General features: G+C 38.7%; 1 protein-coding gene and 1 long non-coding RNA gene across 6 annotated transcripts in view; both read right to left on the bottom strand.

Moving 5' to 3' along the window:
• Positions 1 to 17,391, bottom strand: part of LOC309704004 — a 178,536-nt gene extending 161,145 nt beyond the window's left edge. For all 5 annotated transcript variants that reach the window (XR_014276106.1, XR_014276107.1, XR_014276108.1 and 2 more), the window contains exon 1: positions 17,342 to 17,391. This is a non-coding gene — a long non-coding RNA (uncharacterized lncRNA). The remainder of the gene's footprint in view (positions 1 to 17,341) is intronic.
• Positions 5,819 to 8,585, bottom strand: LOC309710160 (uncharacterized protein). The gene is made up of 2 exons (XM_082539409.1): positions 7,809 to 8,585; positions 5,819 to 7,691 (listed from the first exon to the last, which is right to left on the bottom strand). Exons 1-2 carry the CDS (start codon positions 8,112 to 8,114, stop codon positions 6,129 to 6,131), a joined length of 1,869 nt encoding a protein of 622 aa, XP_082395535.1. The 5' UTR covers positions 8,115 to 8,585; the 3' UTR covers positions 5,819 to 6,128.
• Positions 17,392 to 18,403: the final 1,012 nt, after the last annotated feature.

Here is an 18,403-nt window from a genome sequence, read left to right as displayed (position 1 = left end):
ATTACAGTCCAGTGGTTACAAATATCAAATGAAGAGTTAACTGTTACAAAAATAATACATTTTTTGGTCGATGATGGTCTTCTGACCTATCCAGAAACTTTCCTCCCTCTTTACCCACTGGCAGCTCAAATAAACACTGACCACTGACACCGACATCCCACACACAGCTTAAAATGGAACTAGTTAAACTGGCAACAGACCTTGGACTTCACTACTATGCCAGTGTTCCTGCTCCATTCATTAAAAAAAGAAATAAATAACACAACAAATTTTTTAAAGGCTTTGTAAGACCTCGATTTAGAAACAAAACTTTACACTAAAAAATAATAATTACTTAGTCAGGTATGCAAATATTCAACAGTTTACTAATCCTTACAAAACTCTAATTTATGTTTTTCTTTATCATACATAATAGCAAAGTGAGTCTTGTTGGCTTTTTTTGACTTAGTTCGACAAGGCGGCGTATCTGAGGATGTGAATTTGATTTGCAGTTTGAACAAATTACAGTGTATTAATATTTACTGTCATATTACATTCAGCCACAGTGCTAAAAAATGACACTTTAGTTGTAGTCTAATCTGCATTATCATGAATAATTTCCTCCCAACTGTATAATAAATGTAGAGTTACATGAATGTCAGTGTTGGGGAGTAACGGAATACATGTACTACCGTTACGTATTTAAAATACAAAATATGAGTAACTGTATTCCGTTACAGTTACAGTTTAAAAAGGTGGTATTCAGAATATAGTTACTTTGCTGAAATAAAGGGATTTTCCTGTTTCATATGTTCGGCTATGCCCTCTCTATTTTTGGTTTCCACGCCCCAAATAAAACACGCATTAAGAGGCTCATGTCTGTGTCTCAATCTTGCGGCCCATGTCACCTCTACTTGCGGCCTGCATAATGACGTGAAGAAATATTTTAAAAAATTCTTCACAAAAATGATTTAATATAAAGGCAATAGGCAGAGTGTTACAGGCATAGCCCTAAAGAATGTAGCTTCATGGGCAGTGTAGTCCGTACTCCAGGGAGAATGGACTGCCATACCCGTTATGTGTTTGTGAGCGCGAGGAAGGGAGAAAAAGGAGAGTGGAAAGGTCCGAGCTGTCACCGAGCAGAAATGGGAGCTGGAAGCATGTAAATATAATAATAACCACTGCAGTCAAGAACAGTGCCTGACGAGCCCAGTTGTAAGTAAGCTATTAAAACTCGACTGTACACTGTGTTCGTGTTTTCCTCCGAAACAATAAGTTCCGTTGGAGCAGCCTTTCAACGCCTCTCTTTGTCTCTCACAAGCAAAGTTGACCCAGACAACAAAGTAAAGCTAGTTTTCGGCTATGAGCCCGACATGGAACCCGACGTATTAGCCAGAGGTTCCTTAACTACGGTTTGGAGCCGCGGACCTGTTTTATATACACGTAAAACAGTTTTCTATACGACATCGCTGCAAAAATGCAGCCTTACCCTAATGCCCACCCTACTGTTACTCATTTTATATTAAGATTTAAAGATCTAGTCGGTATTGCCCATATGGAAAAGAAATAGTAAAAACTTACATGATTTACTCATGAAAGTGGCCACTTTCTCATTACTTTCATTTATTGTTTTAGTAAGTATCCAAAACATACAAGTTTCATTATATAATTTTTCAAGGGATCTTATATCTGTTTTCACTCTTGTATGCTTTTCATACAAGTTTCACACAAGACAGATACAAACTTTATAAGATTTATATATATCTTTTCCATATGGGGGGTGTGGCGAGTAACCGTCAGTAAAAATAATAATTCACACAGCAATCGTACATTCATGTGGTTGTAAAAAGCATGAGAATATAATAGGTAATTCAAAGTGTTCAGAATACGTTACTCGTTACTTACTTGAGTAACGTAATGGAATACGTTACAAAATACATTTTGGGGCATGTATTCTGTAATCTGTAGTGGAATACATTTTAAAAGTAACCTTCCCAACACTGATGAATGTAGAGTTACACGTAGAGTTGCATACTCATACAAGACCACTACCAATACATAACAGTGCTTAATGAGTACTTAAAGGCAGGCAGCAGCAGTGAGAGAATACTGAAGCATAATAGTTTTTTCTGCAGGGTCATAACTGAGTCATTGACAACTGCCCTTTGTCGATACTTGCCGACCTGGAGATTAATAAACCAGTTTCGGCTTTTATCTACAGGAAGAGCCCGTGTGGATTTTGTAGATTAAAATGGGAACACATGTAAACAGCAAGTTAGGATTCTTCACCTATAGTTTACACTGATATGACAGCCTGATAGAATAATACTAGAGTACAAACAAACAAACAAAAAATCTGCCTGATCGCATAATCTTTTCTCATATTCTGCATCCGATTGCAAGTAATTGCTGTTACTGGCTGACAAGTGCTTGACATGCAACACCACCAACCTCTAAACAACTACATTTAATCTCAAAGTGACTACATAGTTTATCTGGTGGGAGGCAACTTGTCAAACAATTTTAGTCCAATTCAGATTGACCGCAAACTCTCCCAGCCAGATTGGCATAGGTTTTCAAATAATGGCTGTCTAATTTATAAAGTCTGACATTAATTGCAATTTCTCTTTGCAACAGCAGACTCATGGAGTCGAGTCTGGTGTTTGGTATGCTGATTATATTCCTATATGCCAAAAGCAAGATTACAAAGTGTCTGTGTCATTTTGCAGTTAAATAACTGTTGTAACATGTCTAGATATGCCAAGATTTTTGTTAATAGGTCTTCAAGAGTAACCTTGTTGATGCAAGAATTCTATTTCTTGCCCGTTGGCAGTTTTCATGGATTTGACTAACAAAATGGTAACAAATTGTGTTTATGCAACAGGCTGTGCCTAGTGTCCCTAAAGATATCATTTAAATCTGTTTTTTTTCCTACAGTTTCTGTTGTGTGTAGACACAACCCTAGTTCATACCTTGAGTTAGGTGCCAATTTTAATGTTTGAATGTGTCATAAGTAAGTTAACCTATGATTAAGTGTTAAGGCACAGACAGCTTAGAGAAATACTGCTTAATACCAGTTTTTAAAAATACAGGTAAGTCTGGCTCTCTGGAAGCAATATATAAAGAAATGAGGGTTGGCTCAGGTTGCAGAATACTGTAGTTAATATCAATTTGTGTTTGATGTAAATTTCTGTGTATGTTGATGACAGCAGGTTTGCAACTTTCACCAAAGTATCACAGTATTATTGTTGCATTATCACAAATACATTGCATGTATTTGCAAACTTAATCCCATTCAGTAGAAAAGTAACAGCAGACTTATCATCATCTAATCGTATTGATTGCAAGTTCAGTCACAATAATTTTGATTGTGCCATGGTCTTCAGCCATTGTTTTCCCTGTGTGACTGTAGCATTAGGAGAACTCTCTTAATACTCGTAATTGTAGTCAACAGCCAGTGTGGCAGTGTAGTTCACTCTGACACGAACAGCACGCCCAATCTGATCCCACAAGTGCCTTGTTTTTCCAGTGAGGGACATGTCGCCCCACACCATGATACTGCCTCCACTAAACTCTGTTACCCTATTGGTCCAGCAATCAGGATAGAGTTCTCTACATCTTCTCCTTCAACCCTTAGATGCAAATGCCATAGGCAGAATCTAGACTCATTGCTAAACAGCCCTAATCAGGTTCCAGTCAGAACTCTTAACTGTCAGCACCTGATTGTCTACGGTACCAGAAGGTCAAAACAAGATGCAATAGTAGAATAAGCTGTTTTGGTCCAGACAGGTAAGTTTTTTAATTGGTGCAACCCACATACTCAGATGTGGTACTATTTAATGGGAAATGGACAGGTTTTCCAATACCACAAATAACTACCCAAAGAATGAGTATTACTTTAATAAACAAAACTTTGCCAGTTATTGACAGTATTTTAATCTAGAGGAAATAAAACTCACAAAAAACAATTTTAAATTACAGTCCTGATTTATTCTTTTATTGAGCGCCAAGATTTTCTATATACAGGAAAACCCTGTGTATGTTACTAATATTTCTACCAGCATTAATACATAAAAGAAGAAATTTAGCATCTTCTTAAATGACTCACTGATACCCTGGAGGACAGTGATTTCCAAAGTGTGGGCCATGGAGGAACTAGCTAATGACAACTTTAAGAACTAATGAAAACTTAAGAACTGTGCACCAGGAGCTTCATGCTACAAGTTTTCATTATCAAGTCAGCTCCTGTAGGTGTAAAGTGGTTACCAAGTATTTTGTCTATTTTTTGTTTTTCTTACTAGCGACAAAGAAGCAGCTATCAGGTGGCAGAGGCTTGTTAATAGGAAATCAACCTAAATAAGCAAATAGTGATCAAAATGAATGCACAAAAACACAATGAAGGAATTACTTTATGTTGAGCTCATGTTATAATCGGCTTGGGTGGATTTTTAGATTTTGAAACTGGGCCGTGGCAGTCTTGGGAATGTCTGCTGTAGGAAATGATGGCAAAAGATTGTCGCTGAAACTCTTACATCAACCACCATAACAGACACAACCAATACCTGATGGTTTACACTGAAAGACAAAGAAAGAAAGAAAAGAAAAGAAAAGAAAACCAGATGGGGAAGAAAGAAAAGCTTATATTCAAAGGTAAAGTTTTCTGAGAGGGTACTTACTCACTGCTGATTAGAATACTGTTTGCATTTCAGTCTTAATTATTGAATGTGACTTCCTGTAGTGAGCAGATTTCCTGCTGTATCAGTGCCCATACCTGAATTTAATTTGGCCAAACAGGGTAAATCAATGGCATCTCAGTTAGAAATATTGGACTGCATTACTCTTGTAGGGCTCAAACTTCTGATTTAATAAGACGGGTGCTTGTGTACATATAAATTTGCTTCGGTGCAGCTTTGAGCAAATATTCAGACAGTTGATCTTAAAAATCCCTTTTGATCTCATAGTGAAAACGCAGCCAGCATTAGCTCATGGTCACACAGTATGTCACTGATAACATGTTTTTCTGGTTGATCTCTTAGCGGACAGTCCCTTGGGCCTCTTCTGATGTCCCTCTGACACTATCTGCTATACTGCAGTCAGACAAGCACACTACATGACTAGTAAATCAACCAGGAGAGACCATTTCCCCCACTGATAACATCTCACTGCTGCTTTTCTTCTCACTATAGCATTCAGCAACCGCTATTCAGTACTTCATCCTATTCATTCACGTTCCACAGAGGATAGGAGACAGACAGAGTGTGTGCCACATGCATGTAAAAGCAGATGATTGTGAGACTCATCTGATAATCCACTCAGAATGCTGGTTCGGTAGTACTACAACAGTTAATAATGTATATTGGTAGAACTGGATAAAGGTTCAAAACCAAGCTAACATGTGGTAGCAATAAAGGGAAATTACAACTCTGTACAAATGTCTTGCTTTGACCCTAGCTCAGGTATGGGCAACATTTTTCTCTGCATGGCCAAACCTGGTGTGCACCTACCTAAAAATGTAGCTAAAGTTTGCGTCAACGCAGCCCACAACTAGGGCTGTTCGATATAACGATAGGGGAGACCGGGGATAGTTGTAACATTTTTGACATTTCTGTCTGTAGCTTGGAGCTCTTTTAAGGTAGTGGATTCAAAATTTAATGCAAAGTATTTACATGTCTCTGCTATTAAATAGTGCAGCTATTTTCTCTGCAGCACAATTACCCATTGCATGGTATGCTCTCAAACACAAAGAGTGAAATGTTACAATTAACCCCATAGTCTGGGTTAGTTGTAACATACCCCGGGGTGAGATGTAACACAATGAAATAAGGGTACTGACAAAATCTTAAGATGTAATCTATTTTATTCAACACCTGAATGCACTTATAAACATTTATGTAGCTATTTGTGTGTTTGTGAGTGTGTGTAGGAGTGTGTGACAGAGTGCAGAAATATAGATTTTGAACATACTGTAACAAAAACTTTTCACCAACTGAATTTTTCAATACTTTTGGTTGGCCTTCATTGAGTCTTCATTGGCTCGGTGGGGATTATAACCGACAACTCTTGCCACATTTGAACATAATAATTAACCTGAAAAAATGTAGCTGTGCACCAGCTTCATCAAATGAACTGTATGTGTTTCTGTCAAGTTTTTAATCACCATCAGAATCACAGTGGTGACAGATGTATGGCTGTCCTGGAGTGCAGGCCTCATGCGCCCACAGTGCACAGGTCAGGCACTTAACCCAAGCTTCTTCTGGCTTTGAGTTATTGAAGTTTTCCATGCACACAATACAGAAATTCTCATCAGCATCTGAGGAATCTGTGTTGTCCTGTTCAGTGTTTTTCATTTTCTGATTTTTCTTTCGTGATGTGGAAAGCTTGGATTGTTTTAGGTTTGTGGGAGTGGATTTGCCTTTTTTCTGGCACAGCCTCTTCTTTGGAAAACTTATTTTCCTGCTTCTCTGTTCTGCCTCAAGGGCCATCTTAACTGGTGTATCAGTGAGTATTGCTGTTTGTTTCCTTTTTCTTCCCGTTGAAGGGGTTTTTCTAGGTCCAGCTTTTGGTAAGGGTCGCACATCTTCTGGGTTAAAGCCCAAGGAGGTCTGTGGGTTTTCATCACAGCCTGATGAGGGAGCAGCTTGGAGGTCAGTTGGGAGACTGGAGATGTGAGCATCTGGAGGAGTGGTCATGTCGTCAGCTGTAGGACTGGTGAGATGAGCAGCAATAGGAGCAGACTGTTGGTCAGCTGGAGAAATGTCCATATGGACTGCTGGAGAAGGACGATCTGTGACCTGTGATGGAGCAAAGTCACTGTCTTCAAATATGTTTGGATTGTATGGCCAAATTCCACAGCACTGGAATCCAGCCTGTATATTCTTTGGTGTAGCTGCTGCTGGAAGTGCCGTCCTGATAAGACCTGGTATTTCATATATTGTCATGGTCTTTCCTGGATTCATTCTCATCCAGGAATCACTTGCACTGTTCACCATCTTTTTCAGTGGGCCATAAACACTCCTGTCAAGTGGTTGGAGTTTGTGACTGCAGTGAGGGGGAAATGTGAGCATCACAATTCCATTGCTCTTGCAGAAGTCAATGGCTGCAATTGACAGGTGTGAACTGTGGTTATCCATGAGAAGAATCACTTTTTTTTCATTGCTGACCTTGGTGTGATTTGCAAAGTGCTTTAAAAAGATGAGGAACTCTGTTTCTTGCATCCATCCTGACTTATTTCCACTGCCAATACTTCCTACTGGCCCATCTCTGACAAAGTGGTCTGCATAACGTATGCGTGGGAACACAAACATTGGAGGAATTGTGTTGCCAATGGCATTAACTGCACATGCAAGGGTGACCAGTGAACCTCTCTCTGCCGATGTCATTGCACAAACTTGTTTAGTGCCACGTTTTGCAATCACTCTGTCCGGGGTTTGCACAGTTGTTATGCCAGTCTCATCAATATTCCATATGTCATTTGCTGTTAAGGTGTGTCTCTTTAGCACTTCATCAAATTTTTGGAAAAACATTGCTACATTGTGTTGATTAAAACTGGTGGCCCGTGCCAGACTTGTAGCCTCAGCACTTCTAATGGACAAAGTTGGGTTTCGTTTCATGTAGGCTGAGAACCAGTCTGGTCCAGCCCTTGAGAATTTGTCCCATGACTTTGGATATTTGCATCCATGTTTCACTGCAAGCTGATATGCCAGTTCTTTTACCTGTAATTTTAATCACGAAATATGTTAGTATTTCTGATATACTATATTTTAAATTGCTACCATTACAAATTTCTAACTTTCCCTTGTCTTATCCTTTATTGCTTCCTATCTGCTTACCTCACGTGGACATAGTCCATAAAATGCATCTGCAGCTCTCATCAGGTATTCTGTTAATTCCTTCTCTTGTTTATCAGTGAAGACCTTCTTTCCACTATGGTATCCTACAGGTGGGAGTTCCATTGATCCCTGCTCTTCCAGCTTCTTCCTCTCTTTACAAAATCGGTGCAAAGTGACATGGCAAATGCCATACAATTTTGCCACAGATCTGGTGGACTTTCCCTGATTTCTAACATCATTTGATGCTCTCTCCAAAATACTGAGTGGCACCCCTCGGTCAGTCTGTCTTTTCCATGACCTAGGCATACTGTAATTCAAAGAAAACAAAAAAATATGAGTTAAAGTAATAGTGGGGTAAGTTGTAACATTTGCGTGGTTGTTACAACTAACCCAGGCTGTTGCTGTTACAACTGACCCAGACTCCTATAGCCACGATCTAGTTCGCATTACAGCTAACACCTAAAACATTAGCACTAAAGACATGCACAGAATATATCCCCATAGACATACAAATAACATAATTTAAGTTTGATGAGTTTAACTGCAAAGCAGTTAGTGCTATTAGAAAATGAAATAAAGTCAAAAAACTTACTTTTTGGCATACAAATTAGTTTTTTTCTTCTAAAATTGTCTGTGTTTGTCGAAGGGTGCTGATTTTTCACCAGTGATGGAAGAACTGAATTGCGCATGTACCGAGTGAATCACATGATTTGAAACTTAGCCCTGATTGGAGAAATTAAAAGTGTTACAACTGACCCACGTTACAACTATCCCCGGTCTCCCCTATATATCGGATGACGATATAAAAACGTCTATCGTTTCATTTTACGCAATCATTTGTTTCGTGGTGTCGCAAAATAAACTGTTTACGGCAATATTTTTTCATCGTTTTGATGGTCACTGTTAGAGATGGCACGATACCACTTTTTTATGTCCGATACCGATATCATAAATTTGGATATCTGCCGATACCGATATGAATCCGATATAGTGTTTTTTAATCAACAAAACTGTTTTTTAAATATCTTGCTGCATTTTGTATAAGTTCATACTCAAGTTTAAAACAACAACTACACTAAAGCTATTCTGTTATACCTGTATGCAAAAAAAAAAAAATTTCATAGTTCAGCAATACTGATCAATCTAATAAACTTAAACCTACACCATCCTCCCTATTCTGGTATTTTAAAGAGTACTTAGCGTAAATATTAAGCAACCTAACTAATAGGGTTCCAACTCCCAGGAACAACAAAAATAAATAAATAAAAAATAGTGAACCACCCCTCACGCTCCACCTCATGATGCTTAATCGATGTAATCAACCTTAATTTGATGCAGTGTGAAAAAAAAAAATGCACAGAAATCAATTATTTTTCAAGAAATATTAAATAGATTCAACATCTTTCTTCAACAAAATTGCAGACTGCACAGATGGTACCTTCCCAAAGGAAAAAGTACTATAGCTTACTAGGGTATATTAGACTTAATAGTTACTATATACAATAATGGACTTCTATTCATTTTACATCAAATTAAAACTTTGGGTGTCAGATAATTATTTATTAAAAGCTAGACATTTTAAATGAGAATAAGAAAGAAAAGTATGTCTTTGTGCCCTCTTTTCCCTGTTAATGCCCTATCGCCCCCCCTGGCTAAACTTTGCTAGATCCGCCCCTGCACAGTTACCAGCCGTCAGCTACAAAAGATCCTCGAGTAGAAAGTAATATTAAATACATTCTAACAACAGCTTATCAAGCGCTGCTGTTGTTCAGCCGCTGGTTTCCTCTTTCTGGTGCAAAGTGGACCAAAAACAAACCAGAGAGACGGAGTCGCGACAGAAAAGCCGATCAGCTGATCATTAAGCAGTTTCATGATTGAAGTAGCAGCAAGAAGAGGCAGTCGCTTGTTAAGCTTAACGCAGGAATGCTTTACAAACATTCAGAGATGGACTTACACACTTGCTTTACTTCTCTCGGGGATAACTTTGTCGGAGATGAAATGCCGGGTTGCTAGCGAAGCTCCACATGCTATCCAGACCACCGACAGGTCACAAATGTCACAGCCGCTCTATCACGTGATGCATACTGCTCCGACGTGCTAACGTTCTGAGGTGAGTTACGCGTGTTGCAAGTTTTGTGAGGTGCTTTCGTGATATTTAATGGATCGGATTACATTTTTTATTTTTCTCCGATATCCGATCCAGTAATTTAGGTCAGTATCGGACCGATACCGATACGTAATATCGGATCGGTCCATCTCTAGTCACTGTAGTGGCTATATTAATTTCTTAAAGTTCTCTCTTTCTCTTATATTTAATATAACCACACCACGGACGGACAAGCGCCTCTTTTTATGCGTTGTGGTTAGCAACAACGACGGTAACAGCATCGCGTGTCCGCTTGTTTATGTTCCACATAAACCTTTCACAATAAAGCTCAAGATCCTGTTGAGACTTTTCAAAATAAACTGAACCACGTGAAAGAGCAGATTATTTACGGATGAGAAGCAAAAAAATAGCTTCCAGGTGCTAAAAAATAAACCTTAGACTCAAACGTTAGAACAGGCTTTTCCCCGCAGCACGCCGTATAATAAATACAAAGAAAACGGCGGCTGTTACAACTTATGTCTAAAAATGTATAGTTTGATGCATTGGTTAAAACACTCGACTCCAGCTACATGACGCGCAGCTGGAAACACTTCCCGCAAGTCGAGCTGCCCGAGATTCACAGAATTTACAGAAAATGTTACATTTTTGTGATTTATATCGTTATCGGGACGATAGAATTCTTATATCGGGATATGAGATTTTGGTCATATCGCACAGCCCTACCCACAACTATTATGATTGGCCAGTTCAGTAGCATAGATTCCTTCTGTGCAATTCCAGCTACTTTTCTGCCACATTTTTTGAATTTCTCAGTGAGAGAATAACACATAAAGAATAATAATCACAGCATCAATATAAGCACTCATAAATGTCAGCAAATTGGGACATTATTGAAACTGTCAGAATGGATGTACGGGAAAGTAAAAAGAAGTGGAAAAAGAAGAGGAATAAATATGTTTTCCCCTGACAAAAAATGACTTGCACAAAGACGTCCGCATTTTGGTTGTTTCTATCATGTCTGGCAACGCACACAAATCACCAGGACACGACCGCAAGGTAATAAACACATAATAGACCAGAACTCAAGGCATAATCATTCCAAACAAATGGTCACCAATGTAAGGTTAGGTAATGTCAAACCCTAAAAGTCTGGAATGGCTGGAACGGTTCTGAAGTGGCTTTGCTCATAAAAAGAAAACAGGCTTCTGCACAGCTAGCTAACAAAATACTGGTTTCAGCTGCAGAATGATAAATATGACCTTGACCATGCATTTGAGTAAAGACCCATTAGATTATCATTGTGTGCAAATTTCACTGAAATCTGAACAATACTCTGGGAGTAGTAGTGATTCTTGTTAACTGTAGACAGAGGCACAATGGCATCAGCTCATTGGTCCTTTAGCTGGACGAGCTAATCAGAAGTTACAAGCCTGGGTGTTACTCAGTGACCTCAGTAATTTAATAAAAAAAACAGGAAGGCGATAAAAATCACTCTTGCCTTCAAAGATCTGATTACTTTTAAGAACTTATAAAAAAGCCACAAAACAGCAACAACTTATCTAAAGCTCCACTCTGAGGCTCACAACCAGTGTGAGGACAGGATAGCGACTTTAGCTTCTCCAACTTATTCCCCAGTCATTCTTAAAAGTCAGTTGTTTAAAGTTCTTTTAATGATTTGCAAAACATTAAATGGCTTAGCCCCAACCCATTTTGTAGAGGTACTAATCCCAGCTCGTATCCCACGGTCCTCCAATACTCCCCTGCTGCTCTCGCACCGGAGAGCCCATGAACAAGCTGGTGGCGAAGCCTTTTCTGATTAAACACTCGAAACCTGGAATGCTTCACCATCTCATGTTAAAAAGCCACATTTTAAAATTTTGCTGTGCTTTCTAAAGTATAGCAAAAACAAACAAATTAGATTTCTTCCAAGTCCATTCACAACTTTTAACATCATCTTTTTGTCCAATTAATGAAACCACTATATGAACCACACTTTGCAAAACTTAAAATGGAATACAGATAAATCACCTGAATAACTAACTACCCACATCAGCCAATTATCAGTTATCAATGTCAAATATTTTTTGTTTTCACATTATTTTGTACTAGCTAAATGCTTAAAAATTGGGATGAAGAGCTGAAACAACCATTAAATGTTTCAAGATTAACTATCCTTCTGCAAAAGTAGGAACAAATAACTACCCAGATAAAACAAATAAAATAACAATGCAATATAATACAACTTTACTTATATAGCACATTTAAAACCAAAGGTATATCAAAGTGCTTCACAATAATACAATAGACCAAAATAAATGTATATAAAAGTAGGGCAGGGCAATTAATTTTCTTATTGCCTAACCTTATACTGGTATTACCGTGAACAGTATGATATGGCCCAGCCCTATATAGAAAGGCAGTAACAAAATAAGGCACTAACACTAACAGATGGGAAGCACTAATTAGACCAGAAGTGTGGGCTCAATAAAGTAGGTATCAGACCTCAATTCAGAGATAGGGTCAGTTCACATATATAAAATATCCACTAGGAGGCTAAACAAAGATGCAATAATAAGATTAAAATAGATGAGATGAGGGCACTAGCTAGTCGGGAATGCCAGATTAAATAGGTAAGTTTTCAACCGTGATTTGAAAGATTGGATAGAGTCCGAGGCACGAATAGTAGCAGGAAGGCTGTTCCAGAGGTTAGGTGCAGCTTAGACAAAAGCACGATCGCCTCTGGTCCTCAGCCGAGACCTAGGTTGCACCAAGAGTAATTGACCTGATGGTCTTAGCGCTCGACTAGGAGTATACAGAGTTGGAAGAGAAGGTTATCAGCTTTGTGGTCTTATGGTCTGACATAGGCTGATGTGATTTGACAAGTGCTGCCAGAGCTCCAGGAGTCTCAGTGTAAAGTACCAGCTTTTTTTCCTCTGATTATTTCCAAACTTAAGAAGGTGCTGCTGCTCATTCCTGACAATGCTGAGAACTCAACGTGTTTTTACCACTCAGAGCACCGACTTCTGGAAAAAATATTTTAACTTTTAAAAAAAAAAGGAGTGCTGCAAACAGGATTTCACTAATCGCAGAGCAACAGCAGGAGCCACAACTAGAATTTCAACAGAAGCATGTTTTAACCACTGAAAAAAAAAAGAGAAAAGAAAAAGATGTTAGTGGAAGCAGCTTTTTTTTTTTTAAACATTTGGGCTCCGTGACCCTGTCACTCTCCTCTCTGCAGGCCCTCCCTTTCAAACACATGTAAACTGTCTATCTCATCTCTAACCAACACTCATCCCTTTGTACATCAGCATGTTTATTCATGACACGACTCTCACTGTGGCACATCAAGAGGTTGCTTGAGGAAAAGTGGCGGGGTGCTGTGAATTTCCACGTTGACAACATGTCAAAGGAAGACAGACACAAAGGAATAAAAAAATGCCCAAATTCAATTGCTGCACAACGCTTGGGATCGTGATATAAAATGAACAGAACAGTCAAAGCATTAGACTCGATATGTGCATCGGAGGTACATACAAATCACCTCATCCAGGTGACGGCTGGAGTACTACACATTTCATAAAAATAAACACTATTCTCCGTCGCTGATTCACAGAGACAAGCCTACATAAAAAGACAAAGCAGATCAAAGACGTGCAGAGGAACAATGTCACATCCTGTAGACAAATATGGCAAACCTTGGGACCATACTGCCTGTGGCAGTGCATGCTATCTGTAGGTTAAAGCTATGAAATCTTGCCTTAATTTGCCAAAGGTGGGCAGAGCAGGAGGCAGAGAGGGAAGACACTGTGACTGTGTGACTCACTGTGGGGTTTCAGCTCCTGCTTCTATGTTAGTCTTGTGTTTGAACATGAAGAGCTGAGGAAATAGCTCCACTTCTGCAACGCTAATGGGGCCTAAGGTTAGACATGTTGAATAAGTAATATGGGGAAAGTAACACCACCATGGCCAGGGAGTGTCTTCTAAGTCTTTATACATAATTCAATCAAAAAATGAAAAAGAGGCTCTTTTCTGCAACAGAAGGTGGTGTCAGGTTGTTGCATATTTTCTAATTCAGCCAACTTTGTCAGTGGCAGAAAGCAATATTCTATTTTCTAACAAGGGGAAGAATGTTGAATAGTAAATTTCAATCTCTGAAAAAAGAGGCCAGTTGAGGATAAAAGATGCCAATTCTGCCTGAATGTGTGCGTGAGTGGCGGAGGTGTTTTGGCTCTAAGGAGGAAGGCCGGCTCGCTGAGTCTGATGTAGTACTACTGTATCGCTACTGAAGGATTTACAATAATGTCACAGCCAAGTCTGAGAATCGCAGTAAGAGGGGAAATTTAATGCAGAATCGTATTATTATACTGACATAAACATATGTGCAGATGCACGGCCCACGCACGCACAAATGTGTGCACATACAAAGACACACAAAGAGTGGAATTATTGCGGTGTGAAGCTATTTGAATTTAGAGCATATCTAATCTTTATATCATCCAAAATATGAACCACTGACTTCACTGCCATAGAGAGTGGGCAGTTTGCTGTGCACAAACACACACACACACACACACACACTACCATGCCCCCAAAACACACTCAAACTCACATATAAATATATGTCTATATATACGACATGGACAAATATGTAACAAATGCTTGTGGAGTGTCTAAAAAAACATGAGCTGTTGAAAATCCTGCTGTTGATGGACTATAATTCTCAAGAATTTTGGAATGCTTCACACAGGAAATGGTGCTTCACTTTTGAAGAAAGCAAAGAAAAGTCCTCAAACATCATCATCATTCACAGCCCTTCAGTTAATTGGGTCTTAATCCTTCCATCACACAACCATAATCCCAGATCAAAATACCTTTACAGGTCAAAGGCCCGGACTTCTGCATAGCAATAAAGTCGAGAGGACGCTTAAGACCAGCGTAATTAGACTCCAAACTTTAAGGTCTGGTGCAGGTACATATATTAGGGAGCCAAAAAAGACCCCACAAGTCAAGACTGTGCAGTTTGTGGACTACCAGAGTTACATTTGATCTGTGAAAATGTCCAGCACTAAAGCCTAATATTCAGTCACCACCAGAGAGTATCTTTAACCCTGTTTGATCTTCTGTGCCCTAGCGAGTCCACAGAGAAGCACATGCTCTATCAGATTTTGAGTATTTTCAGCATAAAGCCAGCTCAGCGTTGCAACAGGGATTTAGTGTGAAACTTCCACTGCATGTCATTCACAGCATGCAAGCAGCCAGTCAGCAGGTTTACAGCTGAGTAAATTCAACACTTTGTTGCAAGACACTGAATTTGAATTTGAATAGAGGTGCAGTGATACAGAAATTTTATAAATAACAGGAATACAGAGGGGGACGCAGATGTTTTGAGACTTTTTTGCTCTGTGTTAGTAAGCTGAGGCATCACATTTATTATCATCAAAAACTGTATGTCAGTTTTCATCTTAACCCTTCACCTCCCACTGTGGATTCAGCCTTTTCATTTCTTTTTCTTAAATTCCTTCATAGTGACTCGACACAGCCGGCAGTTTTGTTTTAAATAGTTACTGAATTATTATAAGGGGAGAAACTTTGTTGCCATATGTTGTTCTAGTATGGATGGCATAAACAGTTAAATATACTTACATAACCTAATGCCATATATATTTAAAAGAAAACTGAATATCTCAAGAAATAAATCTAGAGATTTCCTAAATGCAGAAGGGCATAAATGATATAATGTCACGGTTCTTAAAGTGGCATATTTCTGAGTGGGCTGCAGCTGTTGCCTGCTGGGGCACAGGTTAGTGATTGGTAACAACACAGAATCTCAAAAAACAGCAGCTAACTGGCGTTGCATTACATTAATATATTAGAATAATAATTTATTTAACCAACATGTATTTCTAGGGCTGGCTAGTGAGAGCTTCAACATTTATAGCAATGTTCCATTTCCAGGTCCAGGCCTCGTCTGTGCTGGATGAGGTGCTCATCTTTTAGCGTGCTGCTGTGCTTTGTCCCTTGTTATCTACACAGACACAAGTCCCCAAAAAAACGATTCAGTTGCCATTCTGCCCCTAGAGTTTTTATTAGCACTATTTATGTGTTGCACTTTAAGGTCAGTTTTTAAGAACTCACAGCATACCACAAAACCCTTTTGTCCTGGATTATTTTAGCACTTCAATCAAAACCACACAGCAGCATATTAATAACAAACCTGGTGTTCATTTTGGTAAAGTTTGGTCAATTTTCCATGTCTTATTTGCGCCATACAATGGCATCTGTCGCTGCCCATCAGATGCTCTCAACATGGACTATCACTGAGAACAATTTAACCCTCATCCTGATGTGTTAATACAACCACAGCTATCTACTTAAACAGCAGGTAACACATCGTTACACAATACACCAACTAGAGAAACTTTATAAGCCCTCAACTGTTTTTCAATTTTCATTAATAGTTCGCATCCATCAGTTAAAACCACTACTTTTCATTTTAGTTGTTTTAGAAATACTTCAGTCAGAACATATATATCAGATATATCATCTTCAGATGTCTACTTGCTTTAAACTGCGCAATCACTTCAAGTGCGATTGGGACCGCCCAAGTTATTATAATAAAAGGTAAAAATATATAAATGAAGATGTAAACAAAACAAAACAAACATTTCAACAAGTTAATTGAACTCATTCATTTATCCTCCTTTTTCCCCATTTTAATTTTTATTTCTGCATGGATGTATTTTTAGGATTTTTTTAATCTCTCCAAATGTTTGTCGTTTTACTGGCACTACAAAAGTTAAACTAAATTGAAAGTGTGGGCACAAAAAAAAGAAACGAAAGGAAGAAAATGTGACTTACCCAAGGTCTTTTAAACAGTGAACACTCAAATTGGGTTAGAAATTAAAGGTTTTATTTGGACCATCCAAAACATCCAAGAGACCTTGGTGATATCTCGGTGATATCTGTGAAGTGTTTTCTTTACTAGGGCTACATTAAAAAATTATAACTCTGGATAGTAATGTCAGGACTTCCTGAACAAGAGCTGGGAGTTCACCTTGTAATCGGAAGGTTGCCAGTTTGAGCCCCGGCTTGGACAGTCTCAGTCGTTGTGTCCTTGGGCAAGACACTTCACCCGTTGCCTACTGGTGGTGGTCAGAGGGCCCGGTGGCGCCAGTGTCCGGCAGCCTCGCCTCTGTCAGTGCGCCCCAGGGCAGCTGTGGCTACAATGTAGCTTACCATCACCAGTGTGTGAATGTGTGTGTGTGAATGGGTGGATGACTGAATGTGTAAAGCGCTTTGGGGTCCTTAGGGACTAGTAAAGCGCTATACAAATACAGACCATTTACCATTTAAAGCTAAAATCAGTTTTGTTTCAAGTTCTGGCAATTCAAGCAAAAGGACTGCAGTAACTGGGTGATTGTCCTACCATAGTGCTCCCGCCAAGCTGAGGTCTGTCTTCTTCTTTCTGAAGATTGGTAACTTGCCATCACTAGAGATAAGCCAGAGTCCAAGGTCCAAGACACAGTATCCTTAAGAAGTCTCAAAAACCTGGCACAGACACCAACAGGACTGTTATTGTGGGTATTATTGCAGAGTATATCCTGAATAGTAAATTGATAAGCACCCAAAACTCACCAGAATTGTAATGTAAATAGATATTTAATCAGTTTTGTTTATTGGGATTTCATTTCTTCATATTATTAATAAACGATCAGAAATAGGGAAATGTTCATATTTCTATTTTAAATAAAACTGACTTTGCACGAACCAGTGTGTGAAGTGACCCCTCGAATTATATGGCAGGGAAACACCTGTATGGCCATAAGCTAATCAATAACCCTTAACATGACACTGCAGTTCAATCAGCCATTAAATGCGTTTTCATTTTAATTCTGAATTTTAAAACGTAAACCATAGAAATTGTACACAGAATACATCTATCATGAGCTCAGGAACAGTACAAAATGTACGCTAAAATAACATAAATATCAAAATTATACATACAAATTAAAAAATATATTTTAAGTGATTATACACAATGTCTTTTACATATTTTCTTATGGATGAATAAAATCATCATTTAGGCTTTAAGCAAGCAGAATACTTTCCTTACAGCTAAGCATAAAGCACCATTAGACATTGCAGAAGCGTTCAAAAATTGTACCTGTAATATCTTGACAGTAAATTTTCACAGGTGTATTATTTAGGTCACGCAGTTGCTATGCATTGCGTTAAAACACCTATTTGAACACAAATGAATCACCTTTCCAAAATGTTTACAAGCTCTTTCCGCATCAGAGCTAAGAAGTTTTCGCTAACTCAATTCCGTTGGTCTTGCTAGGCTGCATGGGCGGGGCTTTACGCATTTCATTCAACAGGAAATTTTTCCTTCTCTAACCAATCAGACACCGAATTCGACCTGACAGTCAATGACTGACCAACCACGAAATAGTCCAAAATAAAAGAACACTTTATGGAATTTGTTTCT

The sequence above is a fragment of the Aulonocara stuartgranti genome (genome assembly GCF_965226115.1).
Source record: "Aulonocara stuartgranti genome assembly, chromosome: 1".
NCBI classification, from domain to species: domain Eukaryota; kingdom Metazoa; phylum Chordata; class Actinopteri; order Cichliformes; family Cichlidae; genus Aulonocara; species Aulonocara stuartgranti.
This window is presented reverse-complemented; position numbering and strand designations above follow the sequence as displayed.

Bases quoted from the DNA above. Each gene is read 5' to 3' on its own strand.
- LOC309710160 (XM_082539409.1), bottom strand. From the start codon at position 8,114: ATGCCTAGGTCATGGAAAAGACAGACTGACCGAGGGGTGCCACTCAGT. The intron at 7,692-7,808 runs GTAAGCAGATAG...TTAAAATTACAG, and splicing joins ATGGACTATGTCCACGTGAG to GTAAAAGAACTGGCATATCA.